This window comes from Balaenoptera physalus (assembly GCF_965194825.1).
Source record: "Balaenoptera physalus genome assembly, chromosome: 10".
In the NCBI taxonomy this organism is placed as follows: domain Eukaryota; kingdom Metazoa; phylum Chordata; class Mammalia; order Artiodactyla; family Balaenopteridae; genus Balaenoptera; species Balaenoptera physalus.
Genome location: NC_138889.1, coordinates 106,858,071 through 106,882,662, shown reverse-complemented (window position 1 = coordinate 106,882,662; position 24,592 = coordinate 106,858,071). Strand labels below are relative to the sequence as shown.

At 46.6% G+C, this 24,592-nt stretch overlaps 1 protein-coding gene across 1 annotated transcript; it reads right to left on the bottom strand.

Annotated features, from left to right (window-relative positions):
* Positions 1–106: 106 nt before the first annotated feature.
* VPS51 (VPS51 subunit of GARP complex) lies at positions 107–24,574 on the bottom strand. The gene is made up of 10 exons (XM_082476977.1): positions 24,243–24,574; positions 23,625–23,754; positions 4,013–4,159; positions 3,712–3,931; positions 2,888–3,605; positions 2,288–2,503; positions 1,870–2,088; positions 1,290–1,411; positions 1,111–1,198; positions 107–479 (listed from the first exon to the last, which is right to left on the bottom strand). Exons 1-10 carry the CDS (start codon positions 24,465–24,467, stop codon positions 219–221), a joined length of 2,346 nt encoding a protein of 781 aa, XP_082333103.1. The 5' UTR covers positions 24,468–24,574; the 3' UTR covers positions 107–218.
* Positions 24,575–24,592: the final 18 nt, after the last annotated feature.

Here is a 24,592-nt window from a genome sequence, read left to right as displayed (position 1 = left end):
GGGGCGAGACCAACAGGAACGCCTCCAAAGCCGCCTCTGTAGTCTCAGGCTCACAGCTCCACCTCCCTCCTCCCCCCCAAACCCCGCCCAGGCAGGCGACAAGGAGCAGGAGACAACACGTCTTTATTAGGCAGGTCTTGAGGCCCCGAGGGGAAGGGCCACCAGGGCGGGACACCAGGTCGAGACACCAGGGGATGAGCAGATTGGGGTGACCGGGCCTAGCCACGCTCACAGATGACCTCGACGACACTGGGTTCCATGGGCACTGGGTCCGGGCAGCGCAGGGCAGCTGAGGCCACCACTTCGTCCAGCAGCAGGTGCACAAGCTCCTCATCAGCCACAAAGCGCCACAGGTAGAGCTGCAAGAAGTGGCAGTCCACCTGCACCTGCTGCAGCCCGAAGCGCCCAAAGGTGCGCAGTCGCACACACTCCAGCAGTGTCTTCAGGCTGATTTTGATGATGCCGGTCAGCACCGACACCTGCAGGTAGGGACACAGGGGTGCAGATCCATTACAGCAGGTGTTGGGGAGGGGTACTAGATCCCCGAGGAAGGGCACCCACGTTCTGTGCAGGGGCCAAGGAGACAGCAAAATGCCAGTAGCTGTGATGGGGTGGAAAGTCCCAGGACCCAGGTAAGAGGGAGGGACAATACAAGGTTGGCCCCATCATCTGGAGGGGAGCAGACAGGGAGGGCCCAGCAACCTGAGGCAGAGATGGGGGTCAGCATTGACATGGGGAGGGGAAAAGCTTACTAAGTTGGAGGGAGAGTATCAGGTCCCTGAGCACGGGCTGGGTTGGGGCAGGGCCCACGGTGTGACTAGGAATCCCTGGGGAGGACCCAGGGCTATGGTGGGGATAAGGACAAGGGCCAAGAGGTATACTACATTATCACCCAGACGCGGGCTGAGGGCACACCAAGATCAGGGCAGAGGGCTATGAGATGGTGATGGTGGGGCTCTGGATGACCACTCACTCCTAGAAACATCCCTCAGAAACAGAGACTGGGGTGGGGGGAGTCAGAGTCCTAGGGCTCCCTGGGCCAATGCGGGGCTGCTTCAGCCAACCTTCCCAAGGGGCCCTGGGAAGGCAGGGTCACTGTGGACTTCAGACCTTATTGAACTCCACAGGACTGAACACGTCAATACGCTCAGAGAACAGCTTCTGGATGTTGCTCAAGAGGTTGGTGTCCATTGGGGCACTGAATGGGAGGAGACAAGCAATCAGAGCCCACCCCTGCACCCCGATCCTCCTTTTTCCATCCTCCCTGCGCCTACCCTGACCAGCCAGACCTGGGTGTGTAGCTGGGTGCATAACGGCCCTGTTGCCGAGAGCTGCTGTAAACGGAGAAGGTCCTCTTGCTAGAGTCGCTGCTCTGGGCCTTGCGAACACCCTCCTCATACAGGAGCCCCACCTGGTGGTGGAAGGAGGAACTGCAAGGAGGCCAGGGCATGGGGAACATCCAGCCCACCAGGTGCCTTGGGCAAGGGCCAAGGATGCCCTAAGTTACACACTCATTTGTTATAAGAATCACAACCGTTATAAAAACCACAGGGTAGTTAGGGCCTGTACCTAGTTGGTACCCAGTCACTATTTACAGAACCAGTGGAGTGGGGCAAAAGTGGAACATAAGAGTTGGTACTGAGGCCAAATCTTCAGGGCCAACCCTGACCTGATTTCCTGGGTGACTCTGGGCCTCAGCTTCCTCCTCCGAGGTGAAATGGGGGTGAGGATGCCACCATGGCTGGAGGAAGGCCGTAGATGCAGGCACTGCCTGGCCCCTCCTGTCATGATCCTCAGAGGGCTGTTCCCCCAGCACCCCCAGCACCCCCAGCCCACATCAGAGTTCCCCTGGCCAGCCCAGGGCAGCACCTGCACGTCGATAGCTGTCGTGTCCTCCACCACCCGCTTCATGACAGCACGCACGTTCCGAGGCTCCAGGGTACTGAGCCAGTCCCGTGTCTCCACACTCTTGCGCAGCATCTGCGATATGACCAGGCCCTGCACCTTCACATAGTGGGTTAGCAGCCGCCGTGCCGTCTCCCTGGCCTCCGCACACAGTGTGCTCACGGGTGTCACTGGAGACTGGTCCTGAGCCAGGGATGCAGAGGACAGACAGGCAGTGGGTACTGGGGGCAGCTCTGCAGCCACTGCCCACCAGGAGCTGGGCACAGGCTGGGCAAGGGGCAGGCTGAGTTGGGCACAGGCAGCCCTGACCATGAGGGCACTGCCCAGCCTCCTGTGTTCCTAGCATCACCACCCCCCACCCTGCTATGAGCTAGCAGTTCACCTGCACCAGAAACTGTTCATCGGTGAGGGTGAGGATGTAGGAGATGGTGGCGGTCTCGTAGTCCAGGCAGAGGCGGGAGAGCAGGAGGAGCAGGGCAGGTGGCGTGGCACCCCCCTTCTCCCCGGGGCTATCACAGAAGTTCTGAGCTGTCTGGCACATGGAGCGGATGAAGCCCACGATGAGGCTCTCACGGACACCCTGGCTGCAGAACTCGCCCTGTGAGGAGGAGCGCCCCAGATACACAGCAGGTCCAACCTCCCAGGCAGAGGCTGCTAGTGACCTTCTACTGGGACTCGAAGTGCCCTGGCCTCTCTCCAAGGGACAGTTTCACCCCGCATTCCAGAACCCCAGTGCAGCTCCCCTGCTGTGGGAAGGGAGTGCAGGGGGGCAAAGCCAGCACTGGGGACCCTGCTTGCAGATGCCCTCAGAGCCTGCCCCACCCCTCCAGGCTGTGCCAGCCTTCCTCAAGGCAGCCTGAAATCACATCCAGGCTGCCTGGGGCAAGGACTGTGTGCCCTGGTAGCTGCCAACCTGAATGCAAGATAAACAAAAGAATGCCCTGAAAAGGAAAGAAAAAGGATGCCCAGGGAAAGATCATACCCGGAAGTAGGGCTTGTTGGAGAAAGACACCTCCTTGGCAGTGAAGAGGTGCACAGAGGCCAGCGAGGCCTTAATGTGGCTCAGGGTGGAGCTGGCCACGTTGGCCAGCAGCTCGGCCAGGCCGGGGCCTTCCTTCCCAGCAACTCGAGGGGCGGCCAGCGCCTGCCGCACGTCCGTCAGGCAGCCCAGGAAGGCCGACTGCAGGCCCTGCAGGTGCTGGCCCAGGCGCTCGCGGGCCACTCGCTCCACGATCCCCGTGGCGGCCTCTGCCAGCCCGGCAGCGGCCAGCAGGGCCCCGGGCGCCCGCAGGCGCCGGTGGAAGCGGTCCAGCGCCCGCACGAGCAGCGAGTTGTCACTGCCACCCTGCTCCTGAGCCAGCCGCCGCTCCACCAGCGCGAAGTAGCGGCTGCCCAGCTCCCGCGCAAAGGCTGCCAGCTTCTCGGCACCTGCCGGGCCCTGGGCCGCAAACAGCTCCTGGTAGGCCGCCGCCACCTGGCAGAGGCCCCCGACGAAGCCGCTGCCGCCGCGGTCAGTGAACTCTAGCACGTCGGGAGCCGGAGGGGAGGGCCCCAGCTCCGCCTCCAGGCTCCTCAGCTCCTCCTCCAGCCGCCCTCGGCCGTGAGCCAGGAACTCCTCGCACAGCTCCTCCGCAGGCTCGCCCAGGGCCAGCAGCAGCTCCACGCACTCGGCTTGCTCCGGGGCGCCGGAGCCGCCCTCCCTGCGGGAAGGGAGAGGGAGGTGAAGGGCAAGAAGACAGAATTCGGGGCGTGGGGGGGCAGACCCAGGAGACCAGCGGGTGTGGCATGAGGGCCCAGAGCCCACACCTGAAGCGCTGCCGTAGCTGCTGGGCCAGGCGGGCCGTGATGACCTGGCAGTCGTCCTGGATGGCGCGGAATGAGGGCAGGTGCTGGTACTGCTGCAGCACGGCCCGCGCGCGGCCTTGGTAGCGCACCGCCTGCCCGTAGGCGCCCAGCTCCACGCACTTGGTGAGGCGCGAGGGCAGCTCGAAGAGGAACTGCAGCTTTCGTAGCAGCGCGTGGACCCCTGGGGGACAGGGGGAGGTGGTGTTAGCCCCAACGCCCTGGGGGTGGCCCACTTTAGCACCAGCTCTGGGGCGGGCCGCACCTGCCAGCTTGGTGATGCGCTCGTGGCGGTCCTGCAGCGTGGCGCTGATGCGCGCGCTGAAGTCCGTGATCACTGCCATGTTGGTGGCCAACCGGTCCATCTCATCCTCCATCTTCCGGAAATCGTTCTTCATCTTCCGGATGGTGTCTAGGAGGACAAGGGCGCAGGAGAGGGAAAGGCGGATGACTAGGGGTGCAGACAGAACACTCAGCTTGAGAGGTAGTCCAAATGCCCTCACACACACGTGCCCCCTTCCCAAACGCGCCTGAGCTCACTCCTCGAGGGTCACATTGATGATTAGGTGCTTGAAAAGGACTGCAGTGGTGCTTGGTCACTATAAATGGGGGTGAGGTGTCATTATGTCAGTGCAGCAGACGTTTTCTGAGCACCCCGTGTGTGCCCCTAGTCCCGGTGCAGTGGGGAGATGCCCATGAAGCCGCAGTCCTTGATCTTAGAAGATGCCCAGATCCAAAGGAGGGCACAGGGCACTTGGCAGGGACCTGCTGCTCGTTCCCAAGGGCATCCTCCATGCCCAGCACCCTGCCTGCCATGGGGCAGACAGTAAATACTTGTTCAATCTTACCTCTTTCCCAGACCTCCCTAACCCTTTCACTCTGCCTTCTGGAACATGGTTGACCTTCTCTGAAGGGTTCTTTCCCTTTTGTCCTGACAGAAACCTGCCTAAGGAGGCTGTTCTTCCTTTCAACCCAGGTGCCTCAGTGCCTGGCCCCTTAACACTTTTAGATAGCTTCTACTCCCCCTCCCTTTGAGACCCCAGCTTCTTTGAAGACCATGACATCAAACTACACCCCTTCCTGTGGCCATCCCTACTGTCCTCTTTGCCATGCCCCTCAGTTCCAGATCACAGCCACACCTCCTTGTGGACATCAGCATACACAAGGATGAGGCTTTGGACCTTCTTGACTCTCCGTTTGCTGACCTCCTCAACTCCATCCATTCTTTTTTTTTTTTTTTAAATAAATTTATTTATTTTATGTATTTATTTTTGGCTGCGTTGGGTCTACGTTGCTGTGCACGGGCTTTCTCTAGTTGCAGAGAGCGGGGGCTACTCTTCGTTGCGGTGTGCGGGCTTCTCATTGCAGTGGCTTCTCTTGTTGCCGAGCACGGGCTCTAGGCGCACGGGCTTCAGTAGTTGTGGCGCATGGGCTCAGTAGTTGTGGCTTGCGGGCTCTAGAGCGCAGGCTCAGTAGCTGTGGTGCACGGGCTTAGTTGCTCCGCGGCATGTGGGATCTTCCCAGACCAGGGATTGAACCCGTGTCCCCTGCATTAGCAGGCGGATTCCCAACCACTTCGCCACCAGGGGAGTCCCTACTCCATGCATTCTTGCATCTGCCTCATCTGTGCCACCCTCTCCCTGCCCTTGCTAAGAACTGCATCCTCTAAAACCTTAACTTCAAGCCTCACCACCTTCTGTAATTCTGATCATTCACCCTGTTGACCCCACTCTAACAATCCTTTGGCCTTTTCAGTAACTCCAGACCCAGTGGCCCTACCACTTGGTCACTGTTTGCAATACCTCTCATGGCTGCACTTCCTTCCTCATTCCTCTTAGAATCTGTGGTCCTCCACGAGCATCAGCACCCATTTGCAAGCCCCCTTGCATCTCTTGCCCCCCAGCCCCCATTATTTGTCGGCAGAACCCTACCACAGGTTAAGCCCAATTACCAACCCACTCCCTAAGAATGACAGCTGAAAATGAGCCACAAAATCATACCAACTGGCCTCCCTTTAAAGTTAGGACTTTAAGTCCCAAAGCAGCACTGCATACTGGTCAGCTGTCCTTCCAAACTTTCTAGTGAGTCTGTGTTTCCATTTTCCAAAATAACATTTTGTCCTCAGTCCTCAAAACGCCAATACGTGCCCCCATTTCTCAAATGGTGACCTTGATTCACACTTCACAGAGAAAATACAGGCAAACATCAACTCCTTCCAAACCTGCAGAGTGAATAGATCCCTGAGGGAGTCTCATCCTGTCCCACGGCTGTGATGACTTGGACATTTCTGCCTCCAGTCCTGACCAAAGCCCTGCCTAACAACTTACTTAATACCCTGATGTGAATGGCAAACAGGCACCTCAAATATGATATGTCGAAAACAGAATTTTTTTTTTGAATTTTTGAATTTCATTTTATTTATTTTTATACAGCAGGTTCTTATTAGTTATGTATTTTATACATATTAGTGTATATATGTCAATCCCAATCCCCCAGTTCATCCCACCACCACCCCTCCCCACCACTTCCCCCCTTGGTGTCCATACACAAAACAGAATTCTTGACTTTCCCCAAACCTGTTCCTCCACTAACCTTTTCCATTTTGGCTCCTGTTCATTTATTTCTTTACTTATTTTTTAAAATTAATTAATTTTATTTATCTATTTTTGGCTGCATTGGGTCTTCGTTGCTGCACGCCGGCTTTTCTCTAGTTGCGGCGAGCGGGGGTCACTCTTGGTTGTGGTGCGCAGGCCTCTCATTGCAGTGGCTTCTCTTGTTGCGGAGCACAGGCTCCAGGCATGCAGGCTTCAGTAGTTGTGGCACACGGGCTCAGTAGTTGTGGCTCACAGGCTCTAGAGCTCAGGCTCAGTAGTTGTGGCTTGCAGGCTTAGTTGCTCCATGGCATGTGGGATCTTCCCGGACCAGGGCTCGAACCTGTGTCCCCTGCATTGGCAGGCGGATTCTTAACCACTGTGCCACCAGGGAAGCCCTCCTGGCCATTTCTTAAGAGTCATCTTTGATTCTTATCTCTCCTTTACCTTACATTCAGTCCATTGGCAAGTTGCATAAGGTTTACCTCCAACATTTTCTTTCCAAGCCACCATCATCTCTTGTCCAACTACTACTAACATTTCCCAACTAATTTCCCTAATTCCACTCTGGAACTCACCATCAATATGCATAAAGGAAAGCAATGAGGATGAAGCAGAAACATATGTATTGTAGGAGACTTTAATCCACTTCTGTCAATCCATGACAGACCAAAAGGACAAAAACCAAATGAAGCTACAGAAGTCCTAAATAATATCATTAATACGGAAGACGTATTTGATTTTCATTCTTTTCAAGATTCCATAAAATACACCAAAACCTTACCACATATTAGGTCATAAAGAAAATCTCAATAAATTTACAGAAGAAAAGAAACTAAATGGTACAGAAAGCATTCCCTGATCACAATGCAATGAAATTAGAGATTAATAACAAAACTAGAAAATAAAGAGATCCCACTATTTAGAGAAAACCTCATTATTATCAACTATTGGATCAAAAAGGAAATCAAAACTGAAATTTCTGTATATGTAAAAAATAACAACAATGAAAACACTATCAGAACCTATAGGATATAGCTGAAGCAATGTTCAGAGGAAACCAGTCTTAAATTCTTATAGTACTAATTAGAATAAACATTCAACTCAAGAAGTTAGAAAAAGCACTACAAAAGAAACCAGAAAAAGAAAGCAGAAAAATAAAAAAGAAAGCAGAGAGAAGGAATTAATAAAGGTAAAAGCAGAAATTAATTTATTTTTTTAAATGGGAGAACTAATAAATAGATCAAAGATCAGGGTCACTGAAAAAAAATGAAAAACAAAATACATAAAATGCGAGCTACCCTAATCTTTAAATGGGGAAAAAAACATACACAAAATAAGAAATAAGGGGAGAAACAATCACAAATACACAGATATTTTAAAAATCACAAGATACAACTTAGCTCAATTCCGTGTAAAGAAATTGAAAACCTAGATGAAATGGATAATTTGCCACAAAAAAACATAATTTACCTAAATGGATTCCAGAAAAGCAAGAACACATGAACAGAGAGAATTGAGAATGTTGTCAAAGAAAGATTCTCCAGGACTTCCTTGGTGGTGCAGTGCTTAAGAATCTGCCTGCCAATGCAGGGGACATGGGTTCAAGCCCTGGTCCGGAAAGATCCCAGATGCCATGGAGCAACTAAGCCCGTGCGCCACAACTACTGAGCCTGCGCTCTAGAGCCGTGAGCCACAACTACTGAGCCCACATGCTGCAACTACTGAAGCCCGCACACCTAGAGCCCATGCTCCGCAACAAGAGAAGCCACCGCAATGAGAAGCCCGCGCACCGCAACAGAGTAGCCCCCGCTCACCGCAACTAGAGAAAGCCCGCGTGCAGCAATGAAGACCCAACACAGCCAAAAATTTAAAAATTAAAAAAAAAAACAAAAAGAAAGATTCTCCTTCCCCCCCACACAAAGGTGCCAGAGGATGTCATGGGGGTGCTGCCATAGCTCTGAAGGACAGCTCATTCCAAAGCTCTGTGTAAGCAGTACTCAAGCAGAGAAAATTAGAAAAGCGTTCACATTAACTTTGTGGAAGAAACATAACACTGATACAAAAATGTGACAAAAATAGCTCAAAAATGAAAGTGACACATTCATATCTTATAAATTGAGAGGCATAGATACATTAATTAAATAAATTAAATAAATGGAGATACACATATAAATTAACAGAATCCAGCAATGTATTAAAAGAATAATTGACAAATATGTCCAAATGGTTTTTATTTCAGGAATGCAAGGACAGCTCAATATAAGAGGATCTCGATAATAATTCACCATATTAAGAGATGAAAGAAAGACAATTCAACATCTATTCTTGATTTTTAAAAAAACTCTCAATAAAATATGAACAGCTGAATATTTCCCTAACCTCCAAACACCAGCATCGGGTTTAATGAGGCAATGCTAGAAGCAATTCCCACTAAAATCAGAAACATGGCAAGGAGGGTCACGATCACCACTGCTGTCTAACGTTGCTCTGGGGTACTAGCCACCACAATTAGACTCAGGTAATATATTACAGAGATACAAAAATTGTAAAGGAGGTAAAATTATCACTATTTGCAGATGATATAATTGCATAAATTGAAAACTCTAAAAAAAAATCACTGAAAATACTACTACAAACAAAAGAGAATTTAGTAAGGTGACTGAACATGAAATTAATATAAAAAAATCTATAGAATTAAGCAACAACATTCACACATACTAATAAGAAGATACAGTAGAAAATGACCCATTTAAAATAGCAATTTTAAAAGATCAAAGTATCTAGAAATAAATTTAAGAAATGTTCAACATTTACATAAAGAAACCTTTATAAGCTAACTGAGGAACATACTAGAAGGCCTGAAGAAGTGTAAAGACGTACCACATTCTTGGACAGGAAGCCCCCAAACCTAAGATGTTGATTCTCCCTAGAAATTTAACTTGATCCAGTAAAATTTTAAGAGACCCCCCTCCTTTTTTTTTAAAGTATAATTTGATGAACAGGTGGGAAAATAAGAAGGGGGAACTAAAATTTGGAAGCGAAAAAGAGTAAGAAGGAACTAGCCTTACTAGAATTTAAAACATGCAGTTTTATAGCTACAGTAACTTAAAGTGTGTGGCACTGGTACATGAACAATTAGAGATAAATTGAACAAAACACAAGGTTTTTCAAAAATCCAGAAACATAAAGAAATTTACTATTATGATAAAGGTAACATTTCAAGTCAGTGCGGAAAAGATGAATTATTAAATAGTGTTGGGACAACTGGAAAGCCATTTGAAATAAAAATATAGTTGGACTCAGACCTCACACCTTATACACACACACAGAGCAGAGGGATCAAAGTTTAAATGTGATTTTAAAATGTAATCACAAAAGTACATGAAGAAAGTCAGGGAGAATTTAAAAATAATATTAGGAATGGAAAAGGTCTTGCTTAGAAACACCTCAAACTCAGAAGCTATCAAAGAAGAGATTAGGGTTTCCCTGGTGGTGCAGTGGTTGAGCGTCTGCCTGCCAATGCAGGGGACACGGGTTTGAGCCCTGGTCCGGGAAGATCCCACATGCCGTGGAGCAACTAGGCCCGTGAGCCACAGCTACTGAGCCTGCACATCTGGAGCCTGTGCTCCGCAACAAGAGAGGCCACAATAGTGAGAGGCCCGCGCACCGCGATGAAGAGTGGCCCCCACTTGCCACAACTAGAGAAAGCCCTCGCACAGAAATGAAGACCCAACATGGCCAAAGATAAATAAAATAAATAAATTAAAAAAAAAAAAAAAGAAGAGATTAATAAAATTGTTTGATCAACAAAAACCACCATGAGCTAAATCAAAATAAACTTTAAAAGAACTGCAAATCATACCATACAGGGCTACTTTTCCCTAATATGTGAAGAACTCTTACAAATCATTATGAAAAAGAACAATTCAGGAGTTCCTTGGAGGTCTAGTGGTTAGGACTTGGCACTTTCACTGCCGGGGCCTGGGTTCAACCCCTGGTTGGGGAACTAAGATCCCGCAAACTGTGCAGCGCAGTCAAAAAAAAAAAGAAGAAAACAACTCTATAGAAAAATAGGAAAAGGACATCACAGACAAGGATATCAAACAGCTCTTAAGCATACAAAGAATGTTCAGCCTCACAAGAGAAATTAAATTAAAACTACACAGAGGGACTTCCCTGGTGGCACAGTGGATAAGACTCTGTGCTCCCAATGCAAGGGGCCCAGGTTCCATTCCTGATCAGGGAATTAGATCCCACATGCATGCCGCAACTAAGAGTTCGCATGCCACAACTAAGAAGCCCGCATGCCACAACTAAGGAGCTGATGAGCTGCAACTAAGGAGACTGCCTGCCGCAACTAAGGAGCCTGCCTGCCGCAACTAAGGAGCCCACGTGCAGCAACTAAGACCTGGTGCAACCAAATAAATAAATATGTAAAAAAAAATCTTATTAAAAAAAAGCTACAGAGATACTACTTTTCAGATTGTCAAAGATTGAAAATTTTGGTAACTTAGTGTTGGCCAGGGTGTATGGAAAGAGCTGTTCTCCTATTTGCTGGTGGTTGTGCAAACAGGTCATTTTTTGTGGAAAAGAATATGGCAATATCTAACAGCAGTCACTTGTGAGCCTTCGCACACCCACACCTGGCCTGTGTGTGGCTCCTGGACTGTGGGAATGTTCTCTGAGCAGGATTGGGGCAGCAACCCAACTTGGGCAAAGTGAGGAGAAAAACATCAATGACAATGACAATAAAAAGGAACAGACACAAAATATGCAGGGAAAAAATAGCTGAAAAAAATCAAACAAAAAAATGCACAAGAAGAACTCACAGAGCTAACACCTGCAGAACAATTAAGAGGTTAAAAAAAAAATTACATGAAGAGGTAGACCAAGAATCACAAAATGAACTTCTGATGTTAGCAACACAGTCTATGGGACAAGACCATTCACCCTTCTTAGATCCCACAGAGAGGAAGGTAACTAAAAAAATAAAGTCCCATAATATGAAACATCTGTACTACTCTTTGGGGCTACTGGTTGGAGTTGCTTATATTTTTTTGGAAAATGGTGACTGGGTTGCCAATTCACAAACAATGAATTAATGGACATAGCACGGACAGTGCCTGCAGTTAAAAACTGAATAAAAGGGACTTCCCTGGTGGCGCAGTGGTTAAGAATCTGCCTGCCAACACAGGGGACACAGGTTCGATCCCTGGTCTGGGAAGATCCCACATGCCTTGGAGCAACTAAGCCCGTGCACCACATCTACTGAGCCTGCGCTCAAGAGCTCTCGAGCCACAACTACTGAAGCCCGTGCGCCTAGAGCCCGTGCTCCACAACAAGAGAAGCCACCGCAATGAGAAGCCCGGACACCGCAGCTAAGAGTAGCCCCCACTTGCTGCCAACTAGAGAAAGCCTGGGCGCAGCAACGAAGACCCAACGCAGCCAAAAAAACAAAACAAAAAAACAACTGAATAAAAGCAGAGCAAAGGCAGAAGATGGAAGCTCAGGTACCAGAAGGCTCACGGGCTGACGATCATGAAGAGGCTTGGAAGTTCATGAGGCGTTTCGTCTTCCCCCAGTGAATTCTTGTTTTTGCTTACAAACCATTTAACCTATGACACAACCTCCTTCCAGGTCTGTCAAATGCTACCATCAGAGGAGCAGATTCGTTTTGGAGTGGGTGTTTGGGACCATGACATTTAGGTACTACATCAGAAAGGAAACTTGAATCTGACTTTCAAAGGGAAAAAAAAAATCCAAAAGCTAAGTTGTCATTAAAACAGAATAAAAGAAAACCTAGTACTGGTGGCATTGCTGTTGAATGCACAGCCACAGAGCCATTGAAATGGAAATAAAAGTTGCAGCACAGCAAAACAAAAATCATCCACACCACTGAGTAATAAAGACTACACTGTACATCCCTGAACTCTTTCAAGCTTGCTAAGATAAGCAGTTTGCAACTAGGGCAAACTCTCCTTGGGAGGAGCGTGGGTGGTAACTGGTAGGCGGCTGGAGGGGGCCTTGTTGGTCATGCTGTTGACTGACCTGGGTGCTGACTGCACAGAAGTGTTCCATCTGTGAAATTCCAGGAGCTGGCCACTATGACCTGTGCACTTTTCTGTTAATCTTCAATAAAGTGTACCATTAAAGATTGTTTTGTCTTTACCTGGGGAAAGGAATGGGAAGAGGCTTTTCACTATACAACCTTTGGGACCTTTCCAGTTTTGGAACAGATAAACGCATTATTACATAAACAAACGCAGTGTCTAGGCCAAAGGTTGGCAAAGTATATACCCTGCGGGTCCAACCTGGCTTGATAGCTGTTTGGCTTTTTGATTTTCAACTGGGCTATAATTGACATAGCATAAAATTCAGTGGTTCTTAGTATATTTATTATATTCACAAGATTGCACAACCAATATTACTATCCAATTCAATAATATTTCATCACCCCAAAAAGAAACCTTGTATCCCTTAGTAGTCACTCCCTGTTTCTCACCTCTGTCCCTGGCAACCATTCATCTGTTTTCTGTCTCCATGGATTTGCCTATTCTGTACATTTAAAATACACGGAATTAGGGACTTCCCTGGTGGTCCAATGGTAAAGGATCTGCCTTACAATGCAGGGGAGGTGGGTTCGATCCCTGGTCAGGGAACTAAGATCCCACATGCCGTGGGGCAACTAAGCCCACGTGCCACAAACTACAGAGCCCACGTGCTCTGGAACCCATGCACCACAACTACAGAGCCCACCCGCCCTGGAGTCTGCGCACCACAACTAGAGAAGAGAAAAGTCGCACGCCACAACTAGAGAGAAGCCCACGCACCATAAGGAAGAGCCCGCACGCCATGACAAAAAATCGTGCACGCCTCAACAAAAATCCCACATGCCACAACTAAGACCCGACGAAGTCAAAAATAAGTTAAATAAATAAATAATAATACCAAAAAATAAAATAAATGGAATTACATACAGTATGCGGCCTTTTGTGTCTGGCTTCTTTCACTTAGCATGTTTTCAAGGCTCATCTAAGTTGTAGCATGTATCAGTACATCATACTTTTTTTTTTTTTTAAAGAGATATGCTCCCTGTACATTCACAGTAATTATTCTGGAATCTAGTCTTTTGTTTTCAGATTCCTGGGGGATATTTTTCTTTTTTCTTTTTTTTTTTAATAATTTTTATTTATTTATTTATTTATGGCTGTGTTGGGTCTTCGTTTCTGTGCGAGGGCCCTCTCTTGTTGCGGCAAGTGGGGGCCACTCTTCATCGCGGTGCGCGGGCCTCGCACTATCACGGCCTCTCTTGTTGTGGAGCACAGGCTCCAGACGCGCAGGCTCAGTAGTTGTGGCTCACGGGCCCAGCCGCTCCGCGGCATGTGGGATCCTCCCAGACCAGGGCTCAAACCCGTGTCCCCTGCACTGGCAGGCAGACTCTCAACCACTGCGCCACCAGGGAAGCCCACATCATACTTTTTTATGGCAGAATAATATTTCCTTGTATGGGTAGACCACACCTGTTTTCCATTCATCAGTTGGTGGCCATTTGGACTGCTTTAACTTTTTGGCTGTTATGAATAAAGCTGCTATGAACAATTGTGTATGTGTTTTTGTAAACATATGTTTTCAGTTCTCTTTGGTATATTCCTAGGAGTGGAACTGCTAGGCCTCATGATAACTCCATGCTTAGCCTTTTGAAGAATGGCCAACCTGTTTTCGGGTACACCATTTTGCATTCCCACCAGGAATGTAGAGGGTTCCAAATCCTCCACATCTTCACCAACATTTGTTTTATTCCGTTTTCTGGAAAACCTAGTGGGTGTGCAGTGGTATCTCAGTGTGGTTTTGATTTGCATTTCCCTAATAACTAATGATGTTGAGCACCTCCACATGTGCTCGTTGGTCATCTGTATATCTTATTTGGAGAAATGTCTATTCAAATCTTTTGCCCATTTTAAAAAAAATTTATTTATTTTATTCATTTATTTTCGGCTGCATTGAGTCTTCGTTGCTGCGTGCGGGCTTTCTCTAGTTGCAGTGAGCGGGGACTACTCTTTGTTGTGGTGCACAGGCTTCTCATTGCGGTGGCTTCTCTTGTTGTGAAGCACGGGCTCTAGGCGCGTGGGCTTCAGTAGTTGTAGCACGTGGGCTCAGTAGTTGTGGCTCGCGGGCTCTAGAGCGCAGGCTCAGTAGTTGTGGTGCATGGGCTTAGTTGCTCCGTGGCATGTGGGATCTTCCCAGACCAGGGCTCGAACCCATGTCCTCTGCATTGGCAGGCAGACTCTTAACAACTGCGCCACCAGGGAAGCCCATACCCATTTTTTTTTTTCCCATGCCCATTTTTAAACAGGGTTATTTGTCTTTTTAGTGCTTTTGACTTAAAGTCCTTTACATATTCTGGACATTAGACCCTTATTAGCTATATGATTTGCAAATATTTTCTCCCATTCTGTGAGCTGTCCTTTCACTTTCTCTATAGTGTCCTTTGAAGCACAAGATTTTAATTTTGATTAAGTTCAATTTATCTGATTTTTTTCCTTTGATTACTTGTGCTTTTGGTGTCTATAAAGTAAAAACCCACTCCTGTGTGTCTCTACTCTCAACACTACTTCACATCTGACACCAGATGTGTGGGTTTTCCACTCATCAAGCAATTCTGTGACATCAGCTGGGCAGCCTATGATTTAACTTAATTCTGACACCATCTACCGGGAGTTAGCATCAGATCTCATAGGTTAAGGACTCAGTCCCACAAAACTATCCTCCCTCACTTTAGATTTCAATCACAAGTCCAGGTTGTCAGCTATGATTCTGACTGATTGGCTCTAAATTGGAGGTTCCTATGACCCCCTCCTCAGGTTCAATTAATTTGTTAGAGCAGCTCAGCAAACTCAGGAAAACAGTTTACTTACTAGATTACTGGTTTATTACAAAAGGAAACAACTCAGGAACAGCTAGATGGGAGAGATGTATAGGGCAAGGTATGTGGGAAGGGGTATAGAGTTTCCATGTCCTCTCTGGGCATGCTACTTTCCCAACACCTCCACATGGTTCACCAACCCATCCTTTTGGGTGTTTATGGAGACTTCACTACATAGACATAATTGATTAAACCATGAGCCATTGGTGACTGAATTCAATCCCCAGCCCCTCTCCCCTTCCTGGAGGTCTGGGGGGTGGGGCTGAAAGTTCCAACCCTCTAATCACATGGTTGGTTCTGCTGGCAACCTGCCCCCATCCTTGGGTTATCTAGTTTTCCAAAGATCACCTCATTAACATAAACTCAGGTGTGGTTGAAAAGGGCTTGTTATATAAATACCAAAAGACATCCATGTCACTTTATTTCACTAGAGCTATTTCAGCAACTGGAAACAAAACTAAATGTTGTTAACAAGCCTCTTATATAGGAAATTACAAGGGGTTAGGAGCTATGCCAGGGATGGTGGACAAAGACCAAATGTATATTTCTTATTATAAATCATAAATCACAGTGTCATATCTAACAAACTCTTGTCTAATCCAAGGACATGAAGATTTACACCCATGTTTTCTTCTAAGAGTGTTTAGTTTTAGCTGTTATATTTAGGTCTATGATCCATTTTGAGTCAATTTTTGTATAGCGTGTGAGGTAGGGATCCAATTTCAATCTTTTGATATGGCTATCCAGGTATCCCAACCATGTGTTGAAAAACCTATTCTCTCTGTTGAATAACTGTGGCACCCTTATAAAAAAATTAACTGACCACAGATGTACAGGTTTATTTATGGACTCAGTTCTACTCAACTGACAGAAGCCTACAGGCTGTTATGTGGGGCCAGATATTGGTGAGAAAATGGCAGCCTTCACGAGGGCTCACGCCAGTAAGAACTGCCACTGCCAGTGTCCTTGTCCCTACAGTGAGCCAAAGCCGGCTCCCACCTTAGCAGGAGACCCTCCAATACTAGCAAGTGTCAAAGCACTGTTACCTGCCCCGGCCATATTCCAATTCCTGATCCACAAGTCTCTCTTCTGCAATAGAAAGGTTTTATACCATAAAGTCATCGACTGCCACCTCTTCACTCCCAGCCACAACTAATGGGACTAGAGGGCAAAATCTGACCTATCATCTAGCCACCTCACTGTCACTTGACATTAAAGAAATAAAGACACAGACACAGGAGAAGGTCATGTGGAGACAGAGGCAGAGATTAGAGTGGTGCAACTGCAAGAAATGTTTTAAGTCAACCAGAACCTGGAAGAGGCATGAAAGATTCTCCCCTACAGCCTTTGAAGGGAGTGCAGCCCTGCTGATAACTTGATTTTGAACTTCTGGCCTCCAGAACTATGAGACCATAATTTCTGTTATTTTTTTTAAAATTTCTGTTATTTTAAGCCACCAAAATTGTGACAGTTTGTTATAGCAACCACAGGACACTCACACAAATACTAAGGATTTTTTTCCCCTGTAGGAAGTGAGTGGCAGGGGTTTTCATTAAATATGTTTTGAATATCTAAACCTTGCCTCTATTTTCTTAAATATAATATTGTGAATGTAATTTAGACTGTTTTCTTAACTCTGGATAAACTTTATAAACTTTTTGCAAAGATAATGATTTGCCAGTGACTGTAGATGTTGATAGAGCTGTTGGTTCCTACACCAAGTGGTCCCAGGTTATTAGATTTTCTTGAATTATTATTTCTCCTTTATGGCAGTATTATTTTAGTCTATTTGTCTACTCTCTGATTGTTATGATTTTATTTTTCACTTGCTAAACAATAGTCTAACATAAAAATTATTCATTTAGGGATTTATTTATTACGTATAATGTTTGTCTTTTATAGAAATGCAGTTCTTTCAAAAGCTACTACAGGTACTAGAACAAAAAAATCTGACTTTTTAAAGTTATTTTTGGACTTGTTTTGCGTTTGAAACAAGGCATTAAACATTATGTCTTATCTATAAAATTTTGAACAAGTTATTTAGCATCTCATTACCTCAGTTTCCCTATCTGTAAAATGGAGATATAGTTAACTACTTCATAGATGTGTAAGAATTAAATTAATTAATATATGTAAGCAGTTTGATCAGTGTAGTTTTATATTAAACACTCAATAAATATTGCCTAGTATTAACCAGTTAAACTTGCTATTATATATAATTATTAATAAATTAGTTTTACTTGTAAAGATCTGCTAATAATGAACTCTCGGTTTTTACTTATCTGCGAATGTCTTAATTTCTTTCTTTTTTTAAAAAATATTTATTTATTGTTAGTTAGTTAGTTAGTTGCACCGGGTCTTAGTTGCAGCACGTGGGCTCCTTAGTTGCGGCAGGTGGGCTCCTAAGTTGCGGCTCCAGGGCTCCTTTAGTTGCGGCTCACCAGCTCCTTTGTTGAGGCACATGGGCTCCTTAGTTGTGGCATGCAAACTCTCAGTTGTGGCATGCATGTGGGATCTAGTTCCCTGACCAGGGATCAAACCAGGGCCCCCTGCATTGGGAGCGCAGAGTCTTATCCACTGTGCCACCAAGGAAGTTCTTCTCTTTCTTTTTTACAGGATATTTTTACTGGGTATAGAATTCTTGGTTGACATTTTTTTCATTCAGCACTTTGAAATGTGAATCCACTGTCTTCTGACCTCCACGGTTTCTGATGGGAAATCAGCTGTTAATCTTAGTGAGTATCACTTGTATGTGATGAGTCACTTTTCTCTTGATGCTTTCAAGTTTCTGTCTGTCTTTTTTTTTTTGACAGTTTCAATGTGATATGCCTAGGTGTGAATCTCCCTGCATTTATCCCACTTGGAGTTTGCTGTGCTTCTTGGATGTGTAGATTAATGTTTTTCAGTAAATTTGGGTAGGTTTGGGCCATTATTCCTTCATATATTCCTTCTGCTATTTTCTCTCTCCTCTCACTCTTCCCATTATGCATATGTGGGTACACTTGGTGTCCCACATGTCTCTAAGGCTCTGTTCAATTTTCTTCATCCTTTTTTCTTTCTATTCCTCACACTGAATAATTTCAACTGACCTATCTTGAAGTTTGCTGATTCTTTCTCTGCTTGTTCAAATCTGTTATAGAGACCCTCTAGTGAATTTTTCATTTTCATTGTGGTACTTCATCATTTCTAGTTGGTTCTTTTGTTAAATAATGTCTTCTCTTTGATATTTTGTATTTGGTGAAACATTCTTATGCCTTCCTTTAGTTCTTTAGCTACAGCTTCCTGTAGGTCTTTGAACATATTTAAAATAGTGGATTTAAATCTTTATGTAGTAAATTCAATGTCTGGGCTTCTTCAGGGACAGTTTCTACTGCTTTTTCTTGTGTATGGGTCAGATTTTCTACTTTATTTGCATGTCTCATAAATTTTTATTGAAAAAACAGACATGTTAGATAATACTGATATAACATGGCAACTCTAGAAATCAGATCCTCTCTCCTCCCCAGGGTTTGTTGTTGCTGCTTGTTGCTATTGTTTGTCTAATTATTTTTCAGAGTTACTAAACCTGTACTAATTAGTTTCTGAACCAACTCTGTAAAGTTTGTATTCTTTGTTGTGTATAGCCACTGAAACCTTTACTTGGTTAGCTTAGTGATTAGCTAAGGACTGGACAAGGATCTCCTTAAATATCTAGAACTAATAAATCTCCTAGTATTTACTGAGGAGCTGTGTGTATGTGTGTGTGTGTGTGTGTGTGTGTGTGTGTGTGTGTGTGTGTGTGTGTTGGGGCATACCTTAAACACTCAGCCAGGAGGTTTACAACTGTCCCTTAACCTTCACTTCCTGCTTGCACTGAGCCTGAAGTAAGCCGGAAGTGAGAGCTTAGGACATTCTCAGGTCTTTCTTTCTTTTCTTTTTTTTTTTTTTTAATAAATTTATTTTATTTATTTATTTATTTTTGGCTGTGTTGGGTCTTCATTGCTGTGCACAGGCTTTCTCTAGTTGCAGCGAGTGGGAGCTACTCTTTGTTGTGGTGCGCGGGCTTCTCATTGAGGTGGCTTCTCTTTGTTGCTGAGCACAGGCTCCAGGGTGTGCGGGCACAGTAGCTGTGGCTCACAGGCTCTAGAGCGCAGGATCAGTAGTTGGGGTGCACTGGCTTAGCTGCTCCATGGCATGTGGGATCTTCCCAGACCAGGGCTCAAACCCGTGTCCCCTGCACTGGCAGGTGGTTTTTTTTTTTTTGGCTGTGTTGGGTCTTTGTTGCTGTATGCGGGCTTTTCTCTGGTTGTGGCGAGCGGGGGCTACTCTTCGTTGTGGTGCACAGGCTTCTCATTGTGGTGGCTTTTCTTGTTGGGAGCACGGGCTCTAGGCATGTGGGCTTCAGTAGTGGTGGCACACGGGCTCAGTAGTTGTGGCTCATGGGCTCTAGAGCGCAGGCTCAGTAGTTGTGGCACACGGGCTTAGTTGCTCTGCGGCATGTGGGATCTTCCTGGATCAGGGCTCAAACCTGTGTCTCCTGCATTGGCAGGCGGATTCTTAACCACTGCGCTGCCAGGGAAGCCCTGACAGGTGGATTCTTAACCACTGCGCCACCAGGGAAGTCCCTCAGGTCTTTCTTAAGTATGTGTACTACCCTACACATTTGTGGCCTTCAAGATCCCTAATAATGTGTCAGAGCTTGTCAAAGCCCCTAGGGACATCTCATTCCTCAGCTTTTCCTTTTAAGCTTTTGGGTTAGTACTATTGTTTGCCCAAGTGTTATCTATCACTTCAGACAGACACAACATTTGCCTGTAATTGTTTTTGACAAACAACTCTGGTGACAGACTTTTAGCACTGGGTGACCTCCAGGGTCAAGACAAACCTATGGGGTGGACTGTTTTAGGAAACCACCAGACAGGTTAAATAATGACAATTCTTTGGGCATGAGGCTTTGAAAGAACTCCAGCTTTGTTCTGCTCCCTCTACTATTAGGAGTATGGGCTATTTTTCAAGGCTACTGCTAAGCTGGAGAGGAAATGGTGGGGCTAGGACAAGCTAAAATACCATAGGATTCATTATTTTTACCACGATTCAGCTCTTTTTCTTGAATAAATGCTCCTCTGATTGCTGCACACCTTTGGTTACTTTCCAGAGTTCTAAGAAAGCTTATTCTAACCACTGTGGCCAGTTTTAGGGTTGCTTTTATGGAGGGGATATTTTCAAATGCACTGACTCCACTATTTTTGCTAATGTCACTCTGGATGCCAGGGCTGTTTTTGTAAATGAGTTTTGCTGGAATACAGCCATGCTCATTCATTTATACTGTCTGTAGTTGCTTTCATGATAATGGCAGAGATGAGTAGTTGTGACAGAAACCAGATGGCCCACAAACCCTAAAATATTTACTTTTTGGTCTTTTCAGAAAAACCTAAAAAAAAAAAGAAAAGAAAAGAAAAGAAAAACCTCACCACCCCTGTTGTATACCCTATGCAGTCAGACCCCGCTCCCTTCACCCCCACACTCTTGCTTTCCCTGCTCTGGTCGTAGAGTTTCCAGGGCCTTTGCACAAGTTGTTTCCTCAGCCTGGGCCACTCTGCCCTCAAATCCTCCCATCGTCAACTTTTCATCATTCACCTTAACGGTGACTCTTTAGAAAAGCCTTTCTCTGCCACTCTCTCTATATCAGTCCCAACCACCCACTCTCTAATATATTATCCTGTTTCATTTCCTCCAGAGCTCTTGTTGAAGTGAACTGATCTAATTTTCTTTCTTCATTATCTGTCTCTTTCTCTAGAACGTATGTTCTGTGACAGCTGAGAAACTGTCTTATTTACTGCTATATCCCTGGTGCCTAGAATAGTACTTGGCACACAGGCAAATATTTGACAAGCGACTGAATAAATGAATGAATCAGTTGAATTAACGTATATTCATACTGACACCACTCTCCCTCTATGACCACTCCTGTCTCCATGACCACTCCTGTCTCCATCGCAGGCTCACCCTCCTCCTCCCCATGGCCATCAAACGGAGGCGTTCCTCCAAGCTCTGTCCTGGGCTCTCTCCTTTTCTCAGGCTCCATCCCATTCTGGAGCAACCCTGCCCACACTTCCCTTTAAACTCTCCTCCTCTTCACAGCTGCCTCCAAGGCTTATTCCTCCAGCTCAGATCTCTCTTCTGAGCTCCAGAGCCACATATGCATCTGCCTTCTTGTTAGCTCCTTATGCACAGCTCCAAAACCTCAAAACCTAGCTCCCTTAGCCTCAGAGGTATGAGTTCTCACCACTAGGTAAAGGTTCCTCACTTGTAGCATGAGTCAGAAGGCTACTCCTTAGAGATACTCTGAGGAAAGAAGAGGTGGGTTGGACTAGACCCCCTCAAGCTTCCTTCCATACTGAGATGCTGTGATTATCTGACATGGATCTCTAGAGTTCTTATGATTAAGACCAAAATCCTTCTTATTTTGTCTACAAAGGCCTTCATGATCTGGCCCCACAGGCTCATCCAGGTTTATTTCATGCCTTGCTCCCCTTAGAAAAACAAAACAAAACCAAAGCTAGCTCATTATGTTCCTTTTCCTACACCTGATCTTCTTGCAGTTTCTTGGGCACCATATCCACCATCCAGTGTTCAAGTTGAAACTTGGGTCATTCTGTACACCCAAAGCTCCTCAACACCATGTCCTGTCAGTGCTTCCCCCTAACACTTCTTAATTTACTCCTCAGTGTCCATCTCTACCATTATCATCCTGGTGTTAGCGCCCAGAATCTCTGGTCTGGACTACTGAAATGGCCTCACTCCAGCCACCTCTCCAATCTATTCCTTTCAATGTAGGTAGGGACAAGAGGGATCTTTTCAAAACACAAATCACATCACTCATTTGTCTAAACACTTTGATTAGCTAAGTACTCTTTAGATAAATGGAAAATTCCTTAATGCGTTCTGAAAGGTCTCTAGTTAAACTCTACCACACCTATCCGCGTGACTGGCTCTGCCCACAGTCTGCTTTCCCTCCTGCTACAGTAGGTGAGCTCTTGACCTTCTGTTAAGGCCAGCCTCTCCAACGTGCACTGCTCAATCCCCTCCCTCTTTCCTGAGGACTTTGCTTCTGCAGTTTTTCCCTCTCTTGCACCACTGATGAGCACTCCATGAGCTAATGTATTGGTCAAGCTCATCAATTCCATTTCTTGGAATGCCTTCTTCATTTATCTTCTAAGACACCCATGGTCTGGGTTGTTCTCAAACTTTCCCAAATGTTTGTTTCTTTGAGAAAGAAGATTTGTGAGATTTTCCTTCTTTTCATGACTTCTGAAATGTTAGGATGCCCCAGGCTTCTGTCCTCAGACCTCTTCTCTCTGTACACTCCCCCCAGGAGATCTCATCTTGTTCCATGTACCTCAAGTTCCAGCCTTCTCTGAATTCCAGATCCCTCAACTAACAAATTTTTAAGAATATTGAGCCATTCTACTTTTCCACGGTTACCACCCTGGTCCATACAACCAGCATCTTGCCTGGACTGTTATAATAGCCTCCTAATGGGTGTCTCTGCCATCCCTGCCTCCCTATAGTCCACTCTCAACAAAGTGGACAGAGGGGTCCTTTTAAAACAACAGTCAGGTCACCCCATTCTTCTGTTCATTTCATCTCACTCAGAGTACAGACATTCCCATAGACTGCAGATAGACCTGCAGGATCTGCCTCTAGGACTAAGTACATGTCGGTCCCAAAAATCTGAACAGTGCATTTCACCAACACAGGACAGAAGCTAATGTGGATGATACTGAACATTGTCTAGTACCATCCTGAATAGAGAATAAAGAGGACAGAAGGGGAAAAAAACACCTTTATATGATGTTTGTCCCTTAATGTCATACATTTTCTATCTCTGCTTCATTTAAAAAGAGAGAAAGGAAGGGGAGAAGGGGAAAAGGGGAAAGGGGAAGGAAGGAAGGAAAGAAGGAGAGAGAGAAAGGAAGAAAAGAAAGAAAAAAAGAGAGAGAGTGAAAGAGAGAGAGAGAAGCCCATTCTCGAGATAGACCTGAACCAGAGAAGAAAGCTACCACTAATGAGAAAAACTAACCATTACTGAGGTGTCCTTAGTGTCAGAGATTCTAAGTGCTCCAGGTAAATTCATTTCTTTTTAAAATTTCATTTTGTCCTTTTCTCCCCTTTGGTCCTCAAAACAACCCTCTGAGAACAGTTATCACCTCAGTAGTCATCAAACCATGAAAGCTCTGAGAGAGAAAGATGAGAGTGGATTAGTGTCAGGGCAGGACTAGAATCTGGGTCTGCTCTGTCTAAACCCTCTGCTGGCTTCCCCAACACAGGAGAAACTGGGGGATGTGGGACTGTGAGGAGTGTTCCCCAGTAGGAATCACCTGTGGCTGAGATGAACTTGTTGTAGTTCTCATAGACCAGGGTCTGCATGTCGCTGTCTAGAGCCCGGATCTGCCGCACCATGTCCGTCTCACTGTCCATCAGCTGGGCCAGTGGGCACTCTCTTCGCAGCTGGAGGAAATTAGGTGGTTAGTATCCAGGACAGGGGGCACTCATGTCCCCCAGCCTTGCCCCTAACTGGTAGGCTTTTGGTGCAAGAAAACCCTGATCCCACCCCTGTCAGGAATCTCAGACAAAGAACCTATAAGTGGCATAGCTCAGGAGTTACCAGGTCAGACCCTATTTGGGGTTTGTCGGCATTTGAAATCCTCAGATTCAACCAAGGCCCAGTCCTATGCCTGTCAGCGCCTGGGCCACGCCCCCTATATCGGGTCTATCAGAACATCAGCCCAGGAGACCTCAGACTTCGCACCATCTCAGGCCAGTCCAAGTCTGCCCACGACCCCTTATCTTCCAGCTCTGCCCCTATTGCCCGGCCCAGGGTCATCCTGCTTTTATGAACCCCTCTTCCCTCGCCCCACCCTCCCCCCCAACAAAGTCGCAGGCGTGATGTGGGGTACAATATATCGGGGGCCTGTTCCCCCTCCCGATACACACACCTTGTCCAGATACACTTCCGGGTCGAAGTGCGCCCCATTGAGATCTATAGGGTCCAAGGGGTCCGGCCCCGCGGGGCGCCCCGCCGCCTCCACCTCCGAGAGGCCGTAGTAAAGCTTCAGCATCCCGTGCGCCTTCCGCCGACGCTCCGGAGCCTCCGCTTCGGGTCCCTCTGGGGAGTCCCCAGGTCCAGAGCCCCGGCCACGTCCTGCGGCTGCCGCCGCCATGGCTCCAAGTGCAGCCCACGGGCGTGAGGCTGGGCGGGGGCTAGGGAGGAGGTACTTCCGGGAGCCATAAAGTTGTTGTTGAAACAAGGCAGTCCTTCAGGTGAAACGTCCCCCTGAAGCCCTGG